The sequence below is a fragment of the Cervus canadensis genome, chromosome 11 (genome assembly GCF_019320065.1).
Source record: "Cervus canadensis isolate Bull #8, Minnesota chromosome 11, ASM1932006v1, whole genome shotgun sequence".
NCBI classification, from domain to species: Eukaryota; Metazoa; Chordata; class Mammalia; order Artiodactyla; family Cervidae; genus Cervus; species Cervus canadensis.
This window is the reverse complement of record NC_057396.1, coordinates 46,614,243-46,638,330: the sequence shown is the minus strand read 5'-3', so window position 1 is coordinate 46,638,330 and position 24,088 is coordinate 46,614,243. Positions and strand designations below refer to the sequence as shown.

Genomic DNA, 24,088 nt, shown 5'->3' with positions numbered 1-24,088 from the left:
TTAAGGATCCACTGAAGCAACGCAGCCAGCATTATTTCTGCATAATTCTAAACATACCGCATTCAAGGACTTTGTGCTTAAGTTAATGGGATTTTTCCACCCAGGTATAGCCTTCCTTTCCACTTAATTATTTCCCATACCAATTTAATAGGTGTTTAGACTGATTCTTTTGTTGCCCTGTAGGGCTAGAGGCACCCAGTGCATCTGATGGCTTCTCACTCACCTTGAGTTGTCAATGTGCAGGAGGACAAAGATGGCCCACTCCCAAAGGCCCTCACTCTCCAGTTGGCCAGCATAACTGGCCTGCAGCACACCCTCACACTGCTCTGACAGATGGGTATAGTTAAGAGCCCGTAGCACCTCCCACAAGTGCCAGCTTAGGCGATAGTCCAAAGGATCTGCAGTTATGCTTCGAGGCTCCAGCAGCTGGTTGAGGTCATAATGTCTGCAAAGGAGAATGTGCTGAGTTACCAAACCCAGTCAGCAGACCACCTGCACTGGACAGGTTAACTCTTTCAGCCACAGCTTAGAAAACAATAAAGGCAAGTACCCTAGACAGAAGCATCATAAGCCTTACAGTCTTCCTCCTCTACGTTTAGCCAGATTACAGATCCTACCAAAAACCAAGGAACTTCCCTTCTCAGGCTCTTATAACAAGTCTGCTGGCACTTCTTTGGTCTATTTTTACCTTCCTGGTACAGGAAGTCTTCACAACTTTCACCCTTTCATTATTATAGCGTCTTTTCCTTAACCATTAAAAAAAAATTAAGTTTCCTTAGTATCTTTCACATTGTTCTACTGTCTGAAGTTGCTGAAGTGCTACTTCACCTGTTTATCTGAACACCTGACTAGTCTTAATGATGGTTATGACGGTTATTTCCTCCTTTTGCTTACAGTTGTTACTATTCTTTTTACAGAAATCCGAGTACCCAAGGTTTGAAAGTCTCCCTAAGGCTTTTGATTTTTCTTCTGCAGGGGGCCCAGGGATCTCAATGATTCTGGACCAGTTTGTGTGTGATGTCCTTAACTTCCAAATCCCAGACCGTAAGAATAGTAAGACCCACACCCACAAGCTTTAAAGATCTGGGGTTGGTTTACCAACCAAAGTGTTTCCGTTTTACCTATGATCCCAGACATTTTACAAGTACCTACACCTCACCAAGTTTTCTTGCCCAGTACTGTCAAACTGAACTTTGTGTGACAATGGAAATGTTCTATAATCTGCTTTGACCAATAAGATAGGCACTAGCCATGTGTGGCTATTAAACACTTTGAAACATGGCTAGTGCAAATGCGTAATTAAACTAAGAAGGCTTTACTATCTCAGTCTGGCTTTGGTTTCTGTTTCTGGCACATTGAGATATATGCTTTTCTTCTTCTTTTTTCTTTTTTGACAGTGGCACCTTGAGATATATGCTTTTCTTCCTCTTTTTTCTTTTTTGACAGTAAAAGAGATGACATACAATAACTGTACATGTTTAGAAGGTGCAATTTTTGCAAGTTCAAACACATATATACAACTGTGAAACTACCACCAAGATCAACATAACAAGCTTACCCATCACCTCCTAAAGGTTCCAGAAACCCCTCTGTGATTCCTCTCTCCTGCCTATCCCTACACCTACTCTTCCTGGGCAACAACTGATTCCTCTATTATTACAGATTAGTTTGCATTTTACAGTTTTATATAAATTGAAATCAAACAGTAGGTATATTTGGGGGAAGTAATTTTTTTTTTGTCTCATCTCTTCAAAACTAAGTAAAAGTACTTTATAATTCGCCATGCTCTTGTACATTATCAACAGTTACTGGTGAGATAGTATTCCATTGTAGATGTACCACAATTTTGGCTTATCAATCACCTATTGATGGAAATTTGGGCTGTTTCCTGTTTTGAACCTTTACAAATAAAACTGCTACCAACACATACATAGACATACATTTTCATTGCTCTCATGTAAGGTAAATACGTAGGCGTAGAATGACTGAATCATACGTATGTAGGTGTATGTTTAACTTTTTTTAGCTGCCAAACTCTTTCCCCAAGGGCCAGTATTATTTACATTTTTCCCCAGCAGTGTTGAGAATTTCAATTGCTCCACATCCATGATGACATTTGGTAAAGGTCTGTTAAAAATTCTAACCATTCTAACTGATGGGTAGTGGCATCCCATGACAGCTTTAATTTGCATGTCCCTGATGTCTACCAATGTTAAACAACTTTTCATGGGCTTGACATGTAGATCTTCTTTGGTGAAGCATCTTTGAAATATTTTCCCGTTTTTAAATTGGATTGTTTTCTTATTATTGAGTTCAGAGTTCTTTACATGTTCTGGATAAAAGTTCTTTATCAGATATATGAATTGCAAATATATTCTCCCAATCTGTAGCTTGTCTTTTCAATCTCTTATAGACATTAAAAAAGAATAAGGACAAGTTACAAATAACTTTATGTCAATAAATCTGGTGACTTTGGTGAAACAGAAAAATTCCTTTGGAAAAACAAATGAACAAAACTGACTCAAGAAAAAAACTATTACAACATAAGAAAGAACTATTAGATACCCCCACTCAAGTGTGGGGGGGTGCAAAAGATTTCAACAGACAGGAAGATCGTAAATAAACACATGAAAAACAGCTTGCCATCATTAGATATTAGGGAAATGCAAATTAAAACACAATTTTAGTTATGTGTATTTTACCACAATAAGAGACCATTATTCTAGAATTAGTATAGTTAATTTAAAAGAAAGTATTTAAAGAACTGAAGTGAGATGTGAGCTACTACTTCTCAATGGAGAAAACTGCTCAGTCTGATGTAAGGTAAAAAGACAGCTCTGAGATAGTTTAGATATAATAACATGTTAATATATTGATTTCTTATTAAGCACACACAAATTAGACACCACTATATGCCCAAAGCCAATAATAACAAATTTTGAGGAGGATTTGGAGCAATTATAGATCTTGATGGGACTTTTAGATACAAGTGGTCACAGCAGCTTTATTCTTAATATCCTAAGACAAAAAAAAATTGTTCACTAACAAATGAATAAAAATTAAATTTCTGATATACATATTCACATGGATAAATCTCAAAATCACCATGTTGGGTTAAAAAAAAAAAGCAGGCACAAAAGATAACATACAGAATTATATACAATTCTGTAATAGCAAAAGTAATCTACAATAATGAAAAGTTAGTAGTTGTCTGGGGTGTAGACTGACTGCAAAGGGACATGAGGGAACTTTTGGAGGGTAATGTAAATGCTATCCAGATAGTGACAGTAGTTACATTAAAAAATATCAAACCACACACTTTATTATCTGAAGTTGATTAAAGTAATTTTGTTTTAAAATTTTTATTAAAATATAATTGATTTAAAATGTAAATTTTTAGATGTCTAGTTCTAGTTCCCATGCTCTTTGAGCTCCATTACGGTTTTATTTTGTGATTAATATTATGACAATTTGACCACATGTAAAAGGGAAAGAACTCCCTAACGTTCATGGAGCCCTCAAGTGATTGTAACACATGACTGATTTACCTGTCACTGTAGAGTTTTAGAAGATGAAAGCAGACATCTTGAAGAGGTCTCTGTGAGTCTTGTTCCTCCTCTACCACATATCCAGAGCCCTCCAGGTATGAGGGAAGTGGACAGCGGGCGTATCTGTCACCCTCAGAGGTATTCTGAAGTTAAGAATTTGATAAAACAATACATCAGCTGCAAGTGTGTTTCACTAGATGATATTATGTCTCAGTTACTCAGACGTGTATTAAGAATGTCCGATCAAGGATTGTTTCAAGGATTTTAAACTTCATTACACAGTTTTTTTTAGTGTTCTTTTTTCCCTGACAAATAATTCTGGCAAATGATATCAAAGACAATAAAAATTAACAGTAAGAAAAGAACCAAATAATGGCATTAAAAACATTAAGAATACTTTAACCTCCAAATAGACAAGGAATATGAAATATTAATGATATTTAGAGGCAAATTTCAGAAGTGTTAATTTGGGACTATTCTAAACATAAGGTCAGGCTGTAGCTCAGGGAATTCCCAAAGGAATAAAACAGCATTAGGAATGAAGAAAAACCCTCTGATGCTGGTGCAGGAAAAACAGCAGTAAGAAAATAAATTATGGCTTCCCTGATGGTCCAGTGGTTAAGAATCTGTCTTGCAAGGCAGAAGACACTGGTTCGATCCTTGGTCCAGGAAGATCCCACATGGCAAGAGGCAGCTGAGCCTGTGTGTCACAACTACTGAAGCTCACATGCCCTAGAGCCTGTGTTCCACAAGAGAAGCCACTGGAATGAGAAGCCCGCACACTGCAACTAAGGAGTAGCCTCCACTCACCCAACTAGAGAAAGCCTGAGTGAAGCAACTAAGATCCAGCATAGCAAAAAATAATAAAATCACTTAAAAAAAAATAGTAAATTGTGGAAACTCATTGTATTAAGCAAAACAGAAGCAGACATTTGAAGAAATTTCCCATCAGATTTCCTGTGTCCATTACAAGTTTACAGTAATTTCAAAAAAGCAGTTAGGGTTTTTTTCCCTCTGGAGTACTTTTCTAGTAAAACCAGAACTCCTACCAGGACTCTACTTGGTTCTACTACATGTATCTACTTGGATACATGTACCTGAAATGCTTCTTCATACATGCTGAGCGCCTTGGAAATGGAAGCTGTTGGTGGAAGCAAATACCAAAGATGGACAGCGAGGGAGCGTTTCCAATCCAACTGGGAGCACACATTGATTTGCTTCTGCTCTGAGAGCTGCCATACCTGCAGGAGGCAAAATGACCACCACAGCTCTACATTATATGTTACCTTGTTACTGCCCAGGCCTGCATGCTGCTCACTTATTCAAGTTGCATTTTAAATGATTTAAATAGCAGTGTTAATGGCCCAGATATAAACTACACAGTTCCCTGGTGGCAGGTGACTGGGTGGACTAAATAGGGGGCATTTAGACAATAAGTGTGCTGAGAAGTGATGAGAACCACTCACTGCCCACAGTGGCCAACTTTTTAAGATGTGAATAAATTCTGATCAGTGACTGTGTTTTTGGAAACTGATGGCAAGCAAAACAGGTAGGCAGCAAGAAAACTGGCTTAAAGTCATTATGATACATCATACATAAAATGAAAGAGAAGTGGCTATTGAAAAAAGAGAGGCCAAACAACATGAAAAAGTGTCCAAATTCAGTAAGTTTCCAAGAAAAGTTGCAGAACTATGTATAATTCTACTTAAATATATACAAGTATAAATGTGCATGCATATATGTCAGAATATACTTAAAATATGTCTAGAAAGACAGATAACGAATTATGTTGTTTATCACTATGATAGGGGATATGGCAAATTTTAACATTTTAATTTCTATACAACCAGTATTTTCTTCCCCCACAGTGTACATACTGTACCATTCTAATTTGAAAATATTTCTGCTCAAAGTTAAATATAAGTTGCTTCGTTATAGGTAACAATGTACAACTTAAAAGATAGCTCTTTGCCTTAACTTCAAGCAATCCTGAATCTATGAGAAAATTTATGTGAGTTCACAAGAAAAGAGGAAAATACCGGTTTTCCAGCCAAAAGGGCAAAGATGCGCAGTCTCTCCTCCTGGATGAAGCAGTCAGCCTGGAGTTGATGCCAATCCACCAGCTGCATAGTAAGCAGCTCACGGACTGATTGGCTGCCAACCAACTGGGATAAAAGAAGAGCAAGACGATGATCACCTACAAGAGAAACAGAAGTTCTTTGGTGATGCTAAGAATTTACAGATTTGGAAAAACACTTAGGGGCTTTATCTTATTTCTTCTGGCCCCCAGAAACACCTCTGACTGCTTTTGGCAGCAGTGCTGAAAGACTGAGTAGAAAATTTTTGACTAGGGTAGAAAATCTTCAACGTCACTTAACCTAATTAAATACAGACTGTATAGTACACAGAGAATTAGACCATAAATTAAGAGAATAATTCTTTGTTTCAGCCCTAACTGACCTCCTTAAAGTCAACGCTCCTTTTCCTTGTCCTTTTGTTTTTGGATATGGGTCAGTGCTTACATGACTAAAGTACTGTCCTGCCCAGAAACTAAGGCTCTCATCATAAAGGGTTTCCTAGGTTTCCTAGAGACACCTGGTAGAAAGAAATCATGGATCAGGAACACATCTGGAAATGTATTAATAGGCCAAGCCTGATTACCTGTATACAAGTAACCAAAACATGACTGGACTATAATTCACACAGTAAATGCTGCAGCCCATTTGACCATGAGCTGCTAGTATTCTAAATGAATCACAATAAAGGAAAAAAGGTTATTTCTGTGTATCTACTGGACAAGTTCTGAGAAGAAACTGGTATATCATATCTTGACTCAATCATTAAGGTCATCTCTTTTGGCTTTGATCAACCAATTTAGCTTCTGCCAATCCTTGACTTTTCACATAGACTTTCCTTAATGACAAGAACATATACTTAAACAAACGGAAGAAGTCTAGAAAACTTCAAGTTGATTTTAGTGTATGGTATGATGTAAGGATCTAAATTCATCTTTTGCAAGTGAACACTCAACTATTCCAGCATTATTTGTTGAAAAGATTATCCTTTTCACATTTAAACTATCTTGGCACTTTTGTCAAAAATCAACTGACTGTAAGCACAAGTTTTATATTTGGATTCTCATTTATGTTCCACTGATGTGAATGTACATCCTTATGCTGATTCCACATTGCTGTGACTGCTGTCCCCAATCTTAGGGTGAAATCATCCCATCTTTTCAACATTAAGTATGATGTTAGATGCAGTTTTTTTTGTAGATTTGCTTTGATATCAGAACAATAATGTTGCCATAGGTGAGGTGAAAAGTGCTCCCTCCTATTTTCTGGAACAACTGTAGAATATTGGTATTCTTTCTTTCTTCTTGCAGCAATGTATGGCTTGAAGGGTCTTGTTCCCTGACCAGGGACTGAACCTGGGCCCTCGGCAGTGAGAGCCTGGAGTCCTAACCACTGGACCGCCAGGGAATTCCTTTGTATCATTTCTTCTTTTAAAAGCTTAAGTGTATTCACCAGGGAAGACATCTGGGCCTGAGCTTTTCTAAGTGAAGATCGCAAATTACTAATTCAATTTCTTACAGATCTATTTAGATTTTTTACTTTTTCTTGAGTTTTGATAATTATACCTTCCTAGGAATTTTCAATTTCATCCAAGTTATTGCATCTGTTGACACAGAATTTCTCATAGTGTTTCCTTTTCTGTAGTAGCAAGGGTCACCCTTTCATTCCTATTTTTGGCAATGTATCTTTCCTCTTTTTTTCCCTGTCAGTGTAGTTAAAGATTTATAAACTTTCTTGATCTTTTCAAAAAACTAACTTTGGTTTTATCAATTCCTCTTACTGTTTCTATGTTTTCATTATCACTGATTTCTGTTCTAATCTTTAATATTTCCTCCTTCTTCTACCTTTGGGTTTAATTTGCTCTTCTTTTGCTAATTCCTCAACATAGAAGCTTAAATTATTAATTTGAGGAGTCTCTTCTTGTTGAGTAGGTATCAAGTAATGCTTACTGACAGTGTTTTAAGTATTCCTTATTCTTGACTTTGTTTAGTTAGTTCTCTATCAATTATTGAAAGTGAAGGCAGGAAGTGAAGCAAAAGTTTTTAATAAGCTGACATACAAGTGCCTTGCCAAAAGCTTAATCTTAGGGTAAGAAAAAAAGGGGAGGAAAAGTAGAGTTTGTGAATGAATAAATCTCAGGACCTGACTTCAGGCAATTCTCTTCCACTCACGTCTATGTGTATCTCTTAAATGGTTCATAATCTTTATAACTTTATAAAAGGTCAATCCTGAAGACAAGTTTTTATTGTATAAATGCATAAAGACTACCTAAGGCACAAATTGAAAATAAACCCAGTTGATGGCTCCAATTAGTTGGCTTCAGTAAACAAGGTTTCAATAAAGTTTGATCAAGGATCTAATTATATACATATTAAACTGAACTATGTCACCCTTTAATCCTATCAAGATTTTTATCTAGAAACTTAGTAACTACTTGCTGAATGCCTCTCACTAGTGAATGTGCAACTAAAAACACACACACACACGTATATATGAGAAGTCCAAAAATTAAACTTCTATGTGTTTATTTGAATGAAGTAAGTGAATCAGTGCAAAACATATAAGAAGTTTAAGAAGTTCAGGAGAGGGACCTAAATGTCAAAAGAAATCTGCTAACATGGCACATTTTATGTATGAAAGAATATTAAGAAGTATTTGACTACAATATCTATATAACACTTGTATTACATGAAAAAAACAATGAAAAAAAAATATATATAAAAAACAGGATACTATCTTTTAAAACAATACATGCATATGTTGCTCTGTATGCACATATTTGTATATACTTCATATATATTACAAAGTAAACATTTTAAATACAAACTGCACATTGAAATGTTAGAAGTGAATAGCAGTAAAGGATTTAGGTGATTTTGGTTTACTGCTTTGTGCTTATCTGCATTTTCTACTTTTACTGCAAATGCATATGTAGCATATAACATTAAAATAACAATTTAAGATTTAAGGTTATAAAAGGAAAATCAGAAGGCACAGTCCCTACCTATTTTGGAGAAACCAGCAATCTTGCTGGGAAGTTTATACTTAATATTCAGGTTAGAAGAAAAGGACAAACCCACAATTAAGGGGTAGGGACAGTGAACAGGAAGTAGGCCAAAGTGCAGAGGACTGTATGTCCTACCTGACTGCTGGGCCAGGGAGCAGGCCTCACTGATCCTCTTGCCCGTGAGGTAGCTGAAGACAGCCTCCATAGGGTTGTCTTTTTGGGTCAATGAGACTTCTTCCTCAATTTGAGGTGAGGCAGTATTGGACAGCCAGCGAGAAAAAGCTCTCCTTCGCTCCAGAATCTGAATGTATTCACTGGGCTCATCCAGCTGGCTATCAAGCTCCTTCAGGTGGCCCCACAGAGCTTCGCATAACGTCCATGTTAGGCTCCAGTGCTTCACAACTAAGGAACGGACAGGAAAACAATGCAATGACACAAAGTCATACAATAACTACAGACAGGGGATCACTGTAATTGTGGCATTAAAAATACATCAGTTAATGAATACCCCCAACAATGACTCGAGTTGCTTTGTCTGTCTGCATCTCATTCAGCTGTGTCTTACAAGCTCCAGAGGTGTATGGTGTAACTGCCTGCTTACTCCATGTTCCCATGGTACTTACAAACACGTGTAACCCTATGCTCCTTTAAACAGACTCCTCTAGCCTAATTATGGCTAATAAAGTCTCAAATGATAGAGAAATATCCTCTGCTTTGATCAAATTTTGTTCACAAATGCTTTATTAATAAATAAATAGTGCTCTAAGAACTTGTGAAGGATTATTCTCTGCTACAGCCTAACAATTTAGTGAGCCTAAATGATACTATTCAAAAGTTTTTTTTTTTTAAATTTTAAAAGTGAAATTCTTTTTTTTTCTTTTCCTTTATTTATTTATTTTTTTCCAGTGGGTTTTGTCATACATTGCTATGAATCAGCCATAGAGTTACACGTATTCCCCATCCCGATCCCCCCTCCCACCTCCCTCTCCACCCGATTCCTCTGGGTCTTCCCAGTGCACCAGGCCCGAGCACTTGTCTCATGCATCCCACCTGGGCTGGTGATCTGTTTCACCATAGATAACATACATGCTGTTCTTTTGAAACATCCCACCCTCACCTTCTTCCACAGAGTTCAAAAGTCTGTTCTTAAGAGTAAACCAACTCTATCTACACAATATAACTACGATAGCCACCATCTTCATTTTACAGATGAGAAAACTGAGGTATGGAACTTTAAATGACTTGCTCAAAATTACAGGCAAGACATAACAGAGCCAGGATTCAAATTCAAGTAATCAGATCCAATTCCTAATCACTACGCTATCCTGCCCATGATGAAGGAAAACAAAAAGGGAGCACTATTTATGCTTTATAGCACCACTTTATGCTATTCACAAGTATGCATTGGGATGATGACTCACATATTTGAAGAGATGAGACAACTGAAGCAAACACAAAGAAATGAACATAACCAAGTTCCAAAATGTGTGGTATGGAACATTCTAAAATAGTACCCATTTTGCAATAAAAGTGATGTGAACTGATTTGTGAAACGTAATTTTTCTACATGTTAAATTTTTCTAATTTTCCTTGAAATTAAGTGCCCAAATTAGAAAAGCCCTTAATCAAAGTATGGGTTCAGAAAAATATGGTCACAATCATTACAGAAAGGTAATAGTGAGAAAGGTCAGGAACAGAAGTCATAATCACCAAAGCTGTTGGGAAGAACAAGTGGGACTTGAATTGGACACAGAAGAATGAGTAGGACTTAGGTAGGAACTCTATGTTCTCTGGGTGGGGTAAGACATCTAATTTCATAAATTCATGACAGGAACTGGCTACAGTTCCTCTGAACAGGGGTGTAAAAGTGATGATAAACAACGATAGGATTTCTCCCTGTGTGAGATTCTGTTCATCGCAACTCAACTACAGACTAAGTCCAAGCTCAGGCATCCACCCACTACACTGGCATAAGGAAATACATCCTGCTAGGAACATATGCTGCTACTCCTGTTCCTGGAACATGAAAGGTTAGACGCATAGTCCATACTCACTTTGTGGTTCCAATAAATCTCCCGATGCTTCCTTAATCCAATCTGCATAGTCATGAATGACAGCAACTCCCGGATTGGGGACAATAAGAGGACACAGCTCATCCACGTGAACGGTGCTATGTTTTAATTTAAGCTCCAGAGATGTCTGGTATAATTGTAGGTCTTTGTCCAGCTTCTTTTGCCTCAAACTAAGTTTTTCCAAATGAACTTTGAATGGAGACTCAGTTAGGCTATAAGGGCAAATAACAATTAAGACAGAAAATAAAGACAGATGGCAGAATGTTCCTACAATAAAATCTTTCTTTTTACCTAATTACAAAATTGGATACAAACATTCTACCGTGATTTTAAAGAAATTCTGTTTCCTAATATCAAACTAAAAAGGATTATCCACAGTTTATACATTTACCTTATTAGGTCAAAGATACAGAGAAGGTGCTTTATTGAGAATATACCTTATATATGAAGAAATTACAAATATCTTCAGTGAGAAAATGGAAAAATGACTGTGATAAAAAGGATGAAAATTCAAGGAATGCTACAGCAATTAGCTTTGGGTCTGTTATCTTTTCCAACTTAAGTTTAACCATTAGGTAAGAATCAATATACTCCTCATACCTCGATGATACAAATGGAGTTATTAATGTTAAGTTATTAACAGTTATCATTAGGTAAGTATTACATAATTTTTAATTATGTCAGTAAAACTGTGCTAAGAATATATATAGAAAATCACAAAGTGGAGCCCTGACCTTGTGTCTCCTGGTGATGAAAAGCTTTTGTTCACCTACCACATTGCCTTTCTCAGAAAACATAAGGAAATGTGACTCACGATTTAACAGCTACTGGATTAGGCAGGAATCCGTATTCCATACAGTCAGCAATCTGATGATTTTCCAGTTCCAGAGAACCACTTAGCTGTTCTCCACTATTAGCAAGCGTCCAGTTGGGGCCCCAACCAACCCGAAATGATCGTCCCATAAATAGGGCCATGTCCATCAGGAGCTTCCCCTTTCCATAGGTGACAGACTTTTCAAGAGGGACTAGGCCTGGTTGTCTGCGTGTACCCACTGTTTTCAACTGAAATTCAGGGGCTGGGCTGGGCACCGTAAATACAGAAGTCAGGGGTGGAGGGACAGACCAAGGGGATGTGGATGGGATATTCATCAACGATGATGTTCTGGGAGTACGACATTCTTGTAAAGAGGCACTTGGTGAAAGAAAGGTTCCACTTGTAAATTTTGATTGTAGTAACCCACTTACTAAAATAAGGATGAAAAAAAAGACTATTAGAAAATACAGCCTATTGATTCTTAAACAATAACAACCAGCAAGGCTGAAATTAGTTTTATTAAACTATCAATAATTAAATCAGATATAGATGACTAGGAGCAGGTTATATCAGACTGCAGAAATAATTTTCACATGGGAAATCAAGGCAGGAATTCTAATGATGATGTCAACAACAATAACAACACTATTGCTACTATTTAAAAAATCTAACACTTATCTGAAGCAGACTCTCTATATAATCCATTTGTATACACTGTTTCATTTCATCCTTCAATAAATTTAAATGAAGAACACTGCAGTCCTCATTTTATAGATGAGAAAACTGGGCTCAGTTAAGTGACTTGTCCAAATCCACAAAGCTACTAAGTGGCAGTACTGACAGATCAGTTCAGTTCAGTCGCTCAGTCGTGTCTGACTCTTTGCGACCCCATGAATCGCAGCACACCAGGCCTCCCTGTCCATCACCAACTCCCGGAGTTTACTCAAACTCATGTCCATCGAGTCGGTGATGCCATCCAGCCATCTCATCCTTTGTTGTCCCTTTCTCCTCCTGCCCCCAATCCCTCCCAGCGTCAGGGTCTTTTCCATTGAGTCAACTCTTCACATGAGGTGGCCAAAGTACTGGAGTTTCAGCTTCAGCATCAGTCCTTCCAATGAACACCCAGGACTGATTTCCTTTAGGATGGATTGGTTGGATCTCCTTGCAGTCCAAGGGACTCTCAAGAGTCTTCTCCAACACGACAGTTCAAAAGCATCAATTTTTCGGTGTTCAGCTTTCTTCACAGTCCAACTCTCACATCCATACATGACCACTGGAAAAACCATAGCCTTGACTAGATGGACCTTTGTTGGCAAAGTAATGTTTCTGCTTTTCAATATGCCATCAGATAAACCCAGGTAAATCTGACACCAATGCTCATGCCCTTATCAAAATGCAAATGTTTCCTTTTTAGTCAATATAAAAAGTTGGTAAGATCAAAACTCAAAATTCCTACCACTCCAATGATCAATGCTAGAATTAAGAAACCAAACCCACTGAGATATCTTGTAATTGCATATATGCCTTTCAGAAGGATAGTTTTTGTTACTTTTGCCTGTTTTTCAATTTTATCTACTTCCTATCTAAAGCAAGGAATTGTTGATTGAAGTATGAGATTTTCATGTAGTGTTCATTATGGAAAAGATTATAAATGTTTAACTGATGCTTCATTAAAGTATTTTTTTAAAGGAAAGTTAATAAGGGTACTCAAAAGAACTGAAAAATAAACAGTTTTTAAGGCAACATAACAAATCCCTTCCTGGTAGTTCTTCTGGCTTTCAAAATGTTTTGAAATCATACCTGCTTAACTGTTTTATTGATAAATACTCTACCTCCAATCCCACATAATTATAAGTCCACTAGAAGAGATAAGAAAAGCTTTAAAATAAAACAGGAAATTGCTTTCCTGGAAATTTGGCAAATTTTAGGGGAAAGCATAAATCTAAAAAGTTTTGTACATGGTAGGAAGCAACATTTGCCCCTAGAAAACAATAAGGATAGTGTTAGAATTGCACAAAGAGCACAGTACAGAACAACTTGTTGATTCTTCTAAGGTCTGATAAAAATTAGGAGAACTAAGCTTAGTATCTAAGCCACACTCATAAGCAAATAAAAACAAACCCCTAAACAAAACACAAATGCTTTTTTTCCCCATACAACTTTTGCATCTGCACCAATGGTTATAGTTTGGAGTTGTTTGCTACAGAAGTTGACTCAGCTTAGAAGATATGTGAAAAGTGAGACTTTACAGCTTTCTTGTAAAAGAGCATCTTTTACAGTACCTAATGAACGAGGTTTTGATGAGTGAGTTGCCGAGATGGGGAGCCTGGGAGAACATATTTCTTGAGAAGTATCTGCTTTGGAAGGAAGGCGAGTGATGCGGTGATCCAGGACCGTATCTACATCTTCATCATCAGCAAGCAATGATGCTTTCATGATCTAAAAAAGCAATATCTATAGAATGAATGTGCTCCCCCAAATCCAAAGGCCATAAAAGAAAAACGTAGCTTACAACAACCAATTAAAAAGCTCTGCCTCAGGTCATGTCCAGAGCTAGTACAACATTTGTGTGACTGACTGTTATACTGTATGTGCCTGAAGGACAGAAGTTATATAAAACTTCTCTGCTTTGTATACAGTCTTACCAGAGGCTGGCACACAGCAGCAGCTTACATATTTGCTGAATGAATTTATTTTAAAGTCAAATATAAGCCAAAGGCTAAATTCATAATATGACAAAAGGCACAGGCAAGGAGAAATTGAGACAGCTTAAAGAAACTTGTAACTACAATTAAAAAAAAAAAAACAAAACACTTCTGTGGAGCACTTTCCAGAGCCTCAAAACCTCTCTGTAAATGAAGTTAATATTTTATAGAGAAAAATCAGTGCTCACAGATGTTAAATGACTTGCCTAAAGTCACACAGTAATAGTTACGAAACTGAGCCTAGAATCTAGGTCTTCTGAATCTCAATATAGCCTTCCTTCCACCAATGGCAAAATGATGCCTGAACATGGGCCATATTCCTGTTTTTTTCTCATTCCAGTGACCGTTCAATGGCCTTAAGGGACTAATGAAAGAAAAGGCCTGGTATTAAGAAAGGAAGATGAATACTAGTTGGATTCTTATAATAAGGGTGGGTTAGGACTTCACCTGTAACACATGTGGATTAATTCCCAGTGAAGATGCAATGTGTGTTGAGGCGGACACGGGTTCCTGATCCTCAGGCACGCTCTCTTCTAACATGGAATCCAAAACTGGCTCCTGGGTGATATCTACCATGTCACTGTCCAGTTCCACAACCCTCCCTAACTGCTCCACCTCTGGGCTCTGGCTCTGTAGACAGCAGAAAGATCAGGGAAGCAGCATTAAATGACACCAGATAGACATAGAGCTTCTAGACCATATTTACTTTATTCAAAATATGATATAAAAACATTAGATTCTGCCCATTCTATAATAATGTGAGATAATGTATTTGCTAGAGTATTGAAGAACAATTTCCCCAAAACTCCTCTATTATTACTTGGGATCCAAATGAAGATTCACGGAATTACCCTTTCATAATATTATGGTCTGGAGCCTGGACCTAAGCCAGCACCCATACTGAAAAAATAGTCAACCTCAGACTATGATTATGCCTTACTTGATTTAGTTAGCAACTATAATTTTCTGATTTATACAGAGTTACCATGACCTCACAGTGCCTTGCAACCAGAAGCCATGGGGAAGAGAGAATAAAAGACACAAATATCAAAGTCTCTAGTACCTTTGCATTTTCTTAAAAGCATTTAGAAATCAATTTCTAGTTATCACAAACACAATTTTGGGCCTGGAATTTATATTTTGGGAGACTGAATCCTAAGGTTAGATCCACCTGTGCAGTATCACATGGAATATTTTATCAGATGAAAAATGTGTTTCCCAAAAGAAAAAACAAAGTACTACTAGGAACAATTTTAATCTGGGAATAATTCTTTTAGGTTTAAATATGTTTAAATGTGTCAAGAGTTAGATTTACAATTATTAGGGAGTTTTAAAGATATAGTCATGATTAACAGTCTATGGTTTGAAAAGGTAAACATTCATAAAGCTGAAACATACTGTAAAACTGGCTCAGTGCAAATTCACATTAAATATGTCCTAAACTCACATATGATCCGGTAAAATGTTAACAAATGGCTATGCTAATTTATGAAACATTCTCAAAGCTAAAAGTTGTTCTACCTATTTTTCTTACATAATATATCATCTGTAGATTACTAACCTTCCACAATTTCTGGTTTGTCTTTCATGAGTGGCCTGTTTCACAGTAAACTTCAAATGGATCCAATTATACAATAGGTGGTTAAAAAAAGTTTCCTGATTTCTTTGAACCAAGAAATGACCATTAGTGTAACTTTTTAAACTTTATTTTCAATGGTATATTATCTATTACTCCCCTGAATTCCTTTAACAAATATCCTTACTAAAAGAATGACTACTGCTATCTATAAGTGTAGAAATGTTGAGGTGTTGGATATGTAGTGACATAGCCTAAGGACTGCTCTAACAAAACTGGAGGCTAAATGGTTAAAAGACAAAGTGATATAGATATATATATTTAACCTATAGGGGAGGCTACAGGCAAGCTACTTTGATGCTTTAAAATTCTAAAAAAAATTTAAAAGCCCTGGTGGTGATCCTCCCATTATAATTACAGGAATTAGAAGAACATTCCAATGCCCCCCTGGTATGTTCATTTTTAACCAATTCACTTTTAAGAAAAGTTGTAAGACTCCCCATCCTCTGTCAAAATGTCAGGATACTCTTTTCTGTTGGGCTCCCATAATACCTTGTCTATACCTATTTTATACAATGTATGTTATAATTTCATGTATATATTTTTGTCCCACCAGATTATAAACGCTTGAAAGCAGATATAGCCTACTATTTTCTGTATCTAACACTAACCACATTGTTAAATTCACCACATTTAGTTATTTAATGCAGTGCCTGCCACACAGGAGAAAAGGCTAGTAACTATGAAAGGATAAGGAGCACGTATAGATGAGAGGAAAGGGAGGAGGAGGAGGAGAGTTTCAATTCACTATACTATTCAACAAAGGACTAACAGTAATAAAAAGAGATGCTCATTTAGAACACTTTTAGAAGCAAACTGGTATGATTTTATCAATGTCTGGAGACTGAAGGACTCAAGACTATCTTTAAGAATGCTATACAATCAAGGTTTTATTTGCTTCATCCTCATGCACTGACTTCAAAACTAATATCATCTAATGAGTGGATGGAGGAAGTCAATTACTATTAAAACTATGAGGACCTGGTAAACTCCTAGAACCCTCATGTGTGAATTTTAAGTATATCTAAGTAATTGCAATAAACTATCCCAAAGATGTTATTTTCTGAGAAATCTTTGGAGATCAGGTGCTTCTTCAGAGCCAGCCCTAGAAAGAAAAGCAGACTGATGACAAACTGGTGACACGGGAAACACTTATAAGGAAAGAAGGGTGTGGGGGTGGGGAGCTGAGAGGTCCATTACAAACACCAAGTAAATAGACAGCATCTGTAAAATGACTCTCTTTAGACACATGGAAGGTGAGGTTTCAGGACTGAAACCTTTTAAGTTTTTGGAAACTTCCCCTCTTCAACAGGCTAAATTTAGACAGCTGCTACTTCATTTCTTTTTTTTAAAGTAAATACAGGATAAAACAGTATTTTCTTCTAAATTCTAATCCTTTTTTTCCCCTTTAAACAGTTTTTACAGTTATTTGAATATGCTTATCGAGTGAACAATGCTAAGTTCCTGAGCAAGTCCACTAGTGTGCCTTGACGGGACTGAACCCAAGTTATACTGCAGTATAAGGCTGAGGAAAAAGCTATTTCTCTCTACCTCTATGCTAAAGATCTGAAGTCTTTTGGCAGTTTTGAAACCAGGCTGCACATATCTCAATCACCTGGAGGAAAGCATTTAAGATATAAATATGCCTGAGCCCCAATGCCAGACACATGGAATCGAAGTTCTCCAAGGTACTTATGCAATCAGCTGAACCCTGCATCTCAGATCAGCATTTTAGAACAAATGCTCCAACTACCCAACAAATGTTTCTACAACTGCCCTAATCCATCTGTGGTTAAGGTTTTTCTGCCTTTTCTCTAATTTAATAGAAGGGGAGTTCTCTGGTGGTCTAATGTTTAGGGTCTGTTTTCTGGTTGCTTAGATTCACCTGCTTTTTTAGGAACAAAGCAGGGTTTAAGAATGAACTACAAAGAGGGGATTGAGAATATTATACAATAGTAGGATAAATGTAATCATTAAACAAAACTAGGTATCTTCCTAATGCCTTACGAAATCACCCAACCCTTGCCCCAGCTGAGAAAAACAGCTAGAACAGACCGAAGGAACACAGTATCACAGAAATCAATCTCTTCAGGGAGCCGGGTGACAGTGTGAAGACAGTCATCTTGATGCTGGGATGAGAAGATTGCTGTTTCCAGTTTATTCAGATGGCTCAGGTTATTTTCCTCATGCCAAGTAAAATGTAGCTTCTGTTGCTTATAACTTAAAAACTGCGCAGTCACTGGCATTTCTCCTAACATCATGCAGGTCACTAGGCATTGGGACAAAAAAGTTCTTCAGAGTTCCCTGTTTCTCCTCTAACACATTAGCCCAAATATCTAAACAAGTCTACCCATTTCTCCCTTCCGCATCCAAAAGGAGGACCATCTACTTCCTCAATCAAATGAGATTATCTGAAAAAGATACCTAATTCATGATATTCTCTTTGCCCATCTTGATCCTTACCACCTCCCTTAGTCCTAGAACCTTGTTTTCCTGAAATTTTCTGGTGCTCAGTTTTTAAGACTCTCACCTACTGCAGTGCCATCACAATATTTTATAGTTATTTACTATTTGTATTCTGGAAGTTAACGAGCCTAAAAATCACTGATGGCCAACACTGTATAAATTTGATATGTCCACAAGATGAAGTTCTTCTTTTTTAACTGTATCTTTAGGACCTTACATATTACTTTTATTGGGAGAAAAAGGTATCTGATTCTTATCCAAAGAAATACATACACTGTAAGATTAAAAAACCATGTTGGAAAGGGAGATTATACAAAGCATATGATTCAGACAAAATGAATGTGGGTAACTGGAAAATCGAGTTCATTTACACCATTTTTCTAGTTCGGAAGAGATGTATTCTAAATAGAGGGATATTCTAAATGCTATAATTATAAACATAAAAGTCAACGTATTTCCCATTTCCCACTGATATCATATCCTCCCCCAAACACGCAAACATGAACATATGTACACAAAACTCTCAAGAAAGTTGCCTCCCAAGAATTATTTAATCAATCATAAAAATCGCACATTTCAGCAGCCGTAAGAATTATAGCGTGGAAAACTCCAAAAGGTCCTGCTTTAGCAGATGAGAGGTAGAGGATGCTTTACAAAGAAATTTTGTATCAAATTCTTCTTTGAAGGAATATGGCAGCAGAGGAAAAAAAAATGTTATAACTTGATTGAATATAAACAACATCCAAATGAAAGTAAAACTTTTATGAGTCAGCAAAAAATCTACCTGATATTTAAATTACAAACCTTTCCTTACAAGGACAAAGGTTTATACTGGCTTAACAATACCATAAGAGTATGATACAAGTAATTACAATAAATAATGCAGCCCCTACTCTCCCCAAGCCAAGTAATTCACTTATATTGTAAAGCTTATGTATTTTCATAAAGATTATGTATTGTTAAAATACAAATATTAAGAGATTACCTGAAGTATAAGCAAACAACTTGAGAAAAATGGAGTTAAAAATCCTTGCAGAAAGCTAATTGAACTTTTAAAAAACCATGGAGGTAACAAAATTAAACTGCACATTAGGTAGTCAACAAAAGTAGGATTTACTTTGCATTAACCCACACAAGCAAAATACTATCTTAAGTTGATCACTGAGCACAAAATTCAGCAAGTCCAAATGAAAAGAGGGAGGTGTTTAAGAATGACAATCTGTAGAAGGAATGATCCAAACAGCAAGAGAATTCTTTAAATCTCTCAAGTAAACACGAGATACCAGTACCACCTCATGCCCTCCCCCTTGTACTTCTCTTAACGTGACTGCAAATACATTTGTACTCTTCAAAGTTCGAGGGATCATAGAACAGCTTTGTACTAGCTGAATGACTTGCTTTTTCAACTTCTGTATCATGGACTCCATTCAAATTCATTGTCCCGTCTCTACCTGGGGTGGAGGTGCTGGTTTGCCATTAAGAGCCATCTGGAATGGTGTAGCCTGGCCTGCAGGAGGTAAAGGGGCAGTCTTCAACTTCTTTGTACTAGTTTTGGAAGGCCGTTCCTCCTCCTCTTCATCAGAATCCTGAAGGCCATACTTAGAAAAATGAGAGACCTAAGGAGAAAAATCCAACAAAATCAGTTTCAAAACTGATATATTCAGAAAGGCTGCAATCTTGCAGAATTTGCTTTAAAAAAATAATAACGGAGAGGGAGATCAAAGTATTTAAAGCACAGTAAAATGTCACCTAACCACATTTTATTGTTTCTCTAAGATTTAGATGGTGTTTGGTAGGTGTACTAGTTGCTCATATAATTATTAACTTTACATTAATGCAGAAAAAAATATCCAAAAGAGCCATTACTATTTTTACATATATATATACTGTCTAGTTGTTCTTGACCTACACAAGGGCCTTCAACAAGCTAAATAATCCAACTGGTCTAGAAGAGAAAGAATCCACTGGACTAAACTAGCAAGGAATGGAGCAAGTCAACTTTTACACCCTAGAAATCTTTAAAAGAAGAACAATTATTTGAGAAAACTGATTTATCAAGAGACAAAAATTTTGCCTGATATCCCCAAATTAGAAAAACCACACCAAAGAAGTGTATCTAAGTGGTTATAAGATAGGATGAAGTTTATAATAGCTCCATACTGCTCTGGGGTTTAATGAGATGTGTAATTTGAAGTAAATTATGGTGTATCTTTAGATCAATCTTTACATCTTTTTCCTAATCTGTAAAAACAATTTAAGAAAAGATCTCTTCTAACACAGTTCATAGCTACAGTTTAATCAGAACTATGTAACTTATATACTATACACCATTTATAATTTCTAACTACAGTTTACGAGAACAAGGTTAAGCAACTATACCTTAAACACCCAAGAACCCGTTTCAGGACGGTACTCTTTGAACTGAGCTCCCTGTTTCCTTGAAACTGCTTCCAATCTTCCCTCGTAGTTGATATCAGCAAGTCGATCTGGGCTCTTTATTAAACAGCGAGATGTTTTATCTGTTGGCCAAACTCCATCCAATGTAACTTCAGCCTTTCTGTAATGTACAATCAAATAAAACGTAAATGTTTCATATTTATGACCAGAAAGCTAAGTAACATCTATATATACAGCAAAAAAGGTACCTGTGTTACTTTGGAATTATTCTGCAGATGTTTCATAAACCTGAGTCTTGGCTCCAAAGGTAGTTAGCCTTAAGAGTAAGGAATTACCCCCATATCAACTAGCTAAAGATCTGGTTCAAGAGCATCAAACTCCACTTATTTCAAACTACCATGGCACATCAATTATTTACAATCTGATTTTAATAACTTTTAAGCCATGCATCCTTGACCAAGTCTAGTCCAAAGACCTAAATCTTAGTGAAGGTCTTATACTACTACTGTACTTTGTAAAAACAACAGGAATAATAGCAGCAACTACCACTAATGACAAAAGCTTGCAGAATGAGGTATCAGGAGCATCACAGTATTAACATTAACCATTAAATAATGAGTGTGAATTGATAATAATAATGGTAATGTATTCCTTCTAATAGCAACATCTGAGATTAAGGACTGTGCCCTTATTCATTCAGTATGCCTTGCATCTAGTACAGTGATTACCACATAAAAACAGGTGAGTTTTCTTTAACATTATTTTCCATTGAGGTAAGAAGGTATAATAAAAGTTATCACTATTCTACTGCTCCTATGAATTTGACACTCTAGATGCCTCAAATCATGTGACTCTCAGTATTTTTCTTTCTGCAGCTGGCTTAAATCACTGAGCATCATGTCCTGAAGGTTCATCCATTCTGCAGCATGTGAAAGTTTCCTTCCTTTTTAAGACTAAGTAATATTCCATGGTGTGTATATACATTTTGTTTATTCATGTACACTTGGGTTTCTTCTATCTCTTGACTATTATGAATAGTGCTGCTATGAATATGGGTATGTACATTTTTCAAGACTCTGTTTTCAATTCTTTTGGATATATACCCAGAAGTGGAAATGCTGGGTCACTCCTAATTTTTGAGGAGCCATATACTCTTTCACAACAGCTGCACAACAGTCTCACCAAAATACACAAAGGTTCCAGTTTTCCATACTCCTGCAAAAATGTTATTTTTCTTTTAAATTAACCTCCTAATGGGTTGAGCATCTTTTCATGTGCTTGTTGGCCATCTGTCTGTTATATTGTGTATTCAAGTTCTCTGAACATTTTTTTTTTTTTTTAAATGGTTGAGCGATAGTTCTTCATACTCTGGATATTAACCCTTTACCGCTCATACTCTGGATATTAACCCTTTACACTAGAGACACAATTTGCTGACTCTTCATTTTGTTGACTGGGTTCTTCGACGTACAGAAGTTTTAAATTTTGATGTGAAAGTGAAAGTGAAGTTGCTCAGTTGTGTCCAACTCTTTGTGACCCCATGGACAATAGCCTACCACGCTCCTCCATCCACAGGATTATCCAGGCAAGAGTACTGGAGTGGGTTGCCATTTCCTTCTCCAAAGGATCTTCCCAACCCAGAGATCAAACCTGCGTCTCCTGCATTGTAGGCAGACGCTTTACCATCTGAGCCACCAGGAAAGCCCTAAAAATTCTGATGTAGTCTAGTTTATTTTCACTATTTGCTGCCTATGCATTTAGAATCATACCCAGGAAATTCTTGTCAAATATGGTGTGAAACATATTATACCAGTTTTTTTTATAGTTTTAAGTCTTATGTTTTAGATCGTTGATCAGTTTTGAATTGATTTTTCTTTATGGCATTAAGGTAAGGGTCCAACTTCATTCTTCTGTTACGGATATCCAGTTTTCCCAAAACCATTTGTTGAAGAAACTGTTCTTTCCCCACTGCATGGTCTTGATAACTCTGTCAACATTTAACCATTTATGTGAGGTCTCCTGTGTGGGCTGCCTGTTCTGTTCCATATACATTTGTCTTTATGCCAGTAACAGTTTCAGTTACTGTACCTTTGTTTTCAAGTCAGAAAGTCCAATTCCTCCAGCTTTGTTGTTTTTTAAGGTTAATTTGACTGCTCATGGTACCCTTGAGATTCTTTACATTTTGGATCATTTTTCCTATTTCTGCAAAAGATGAAGCTTGGATGTTGACACGGATTGCATTAAGTCAGTAGGCTGCTTTGGGTAGCATGGATATCTTAACAATTTTAGGTCCTCCAATCCATGAACATGGGATATCTTTTCATTTATTTGCCTTCTTTAATTTCTCTTAACAACATTTTGTAGTTTTCAGTGTATAAGTTTTTTGCCTCTTTGGTTAAGTTTATTCCTAAAGTATTCTTTTTGATGCCATTATAAACAAAAATGTTTTCATAACTACCTTTTCAGATTGTCAGTGTACAGAAACTCAACTGATTTTACTGTGTTGATTTTGCATCTTGCTACCTTGCTAAATTTGTTCATTAGCTGTAAGCTTTTTTGTGTGGAATTTTTAGGCTTTCTACATATAAGATCACATCATCTGTAAAGGGAGAGAACATAACATCTTTCTTTCCAATTTGAATATCTTTAATCTTTATCTTGTTTAACTGCTTTGGTTAAGACTTACAGTATTATGTTGAATGCTGGTGGCAAAAGCAAACATTACTGTCTTATTCCTGATCTTATAAGAAAAGCTCTCAGTCTTTAACTACAGAAGATCCCCTGGAGAAGGCAATGGCAATCCACTTCAGTATTCTTGCCTGGAGAATCCCATGGACAGAGAAGCCTGGTGGGCTACAACCCATGGGCTGGACACAACTGAGTGACTAACACTTCCTTTTCTTTTTATGATGTTCACTGAGGAAAGAAGAGAAACAAAAGGCAAAGAAGAAAGGGAAAGATATACCCAACTGAATGCAGAGTTCCAGAGAATAGCGATGAGATGAGGACTTCTTCAATGAACAATGCAAAGAAACAGAGGAAAACAATAGAATGGTAAAGACTAGAGATCTCTCCAAGAAAATTAGAGATACCAAGGGAACATTTCATGCAAGGATGAGCACAATAAAAGACAGAAACGGCAAGGACCTAAAAGAACAGAAGAGATTAAGAAGAGGTGGCAAGAATACAAAGAGAACTCTACAAAAAAGATCTTAGTGATTCAGATAACTAAGATGGTAGAGTCATTAACCTAGAGCCAGACATCCTAGAGTGTGAAGTCAAGTGGGCCTCAGGAAGCATTACAACGAACAAAGCTAGTGGAGGTGATGGAATTCTAGCTGAGCTTTTAAAATTCTAAAAGATGATGC

The 24,088-nt window shown here is 36.7% G+C and overlaps 1 protein-coding gene across 3 annotated transcripts in view; it reads right to left on the bottom strand.

Annotated features, from left to right (window-relative positions):
- The window catches only part of NUP98 (nucleoporin 98 and 96 precursor), a 90,419-nt gene that overhangs the window by 5,569 nt on the left and 60,762 nt on the right, over positions 1-24,088 (bottom strand). For all 3 annotated transcript variants that reach the window (XM_043480931.1, XM_043480933.1, XM_043480932.1), the window contains exons 19-29: positions 20,703-20,880; positions 19,775-19,939; positions 14,669-14,851; positions 13,799-13,955; positions 11,517-11,946; positions 10,685-10,914; positions 8,766-9,032; positions 5,588-5,745; positions 4,646-4,789; positions 3,549-3,691; positions 224-445 (exon numbers count right to left, since the gene is read on the bottom strand). In XM_043480931.1, the coding sequence (XP_043336866.1) occupies positions 224-445; positions 3,549-3,691; positions 4,646-4,789; positions 5,588-5,745; positions 8,766-9,032; positions 10,685-10,914; positions 11,517-11,946; positions 13,799-13,955; positions 14,669-14,851; positions 19,775-19,939; positions 20,703-20,880 (2,277 nt within the window). The remainder of the gene's footprint in view (positions 1-223; positions 446-3,548; positions 3,692-4,645; positions 4,790-5,587; positions 5,746-8,765; positions 9,033-10,684; positions 10,915-11,516; positions 11,947-13,798; positions 13,956-14,668; positions 14,852-19,774; positions 19,940-20,702; positions 20,881-24,088) is intronic.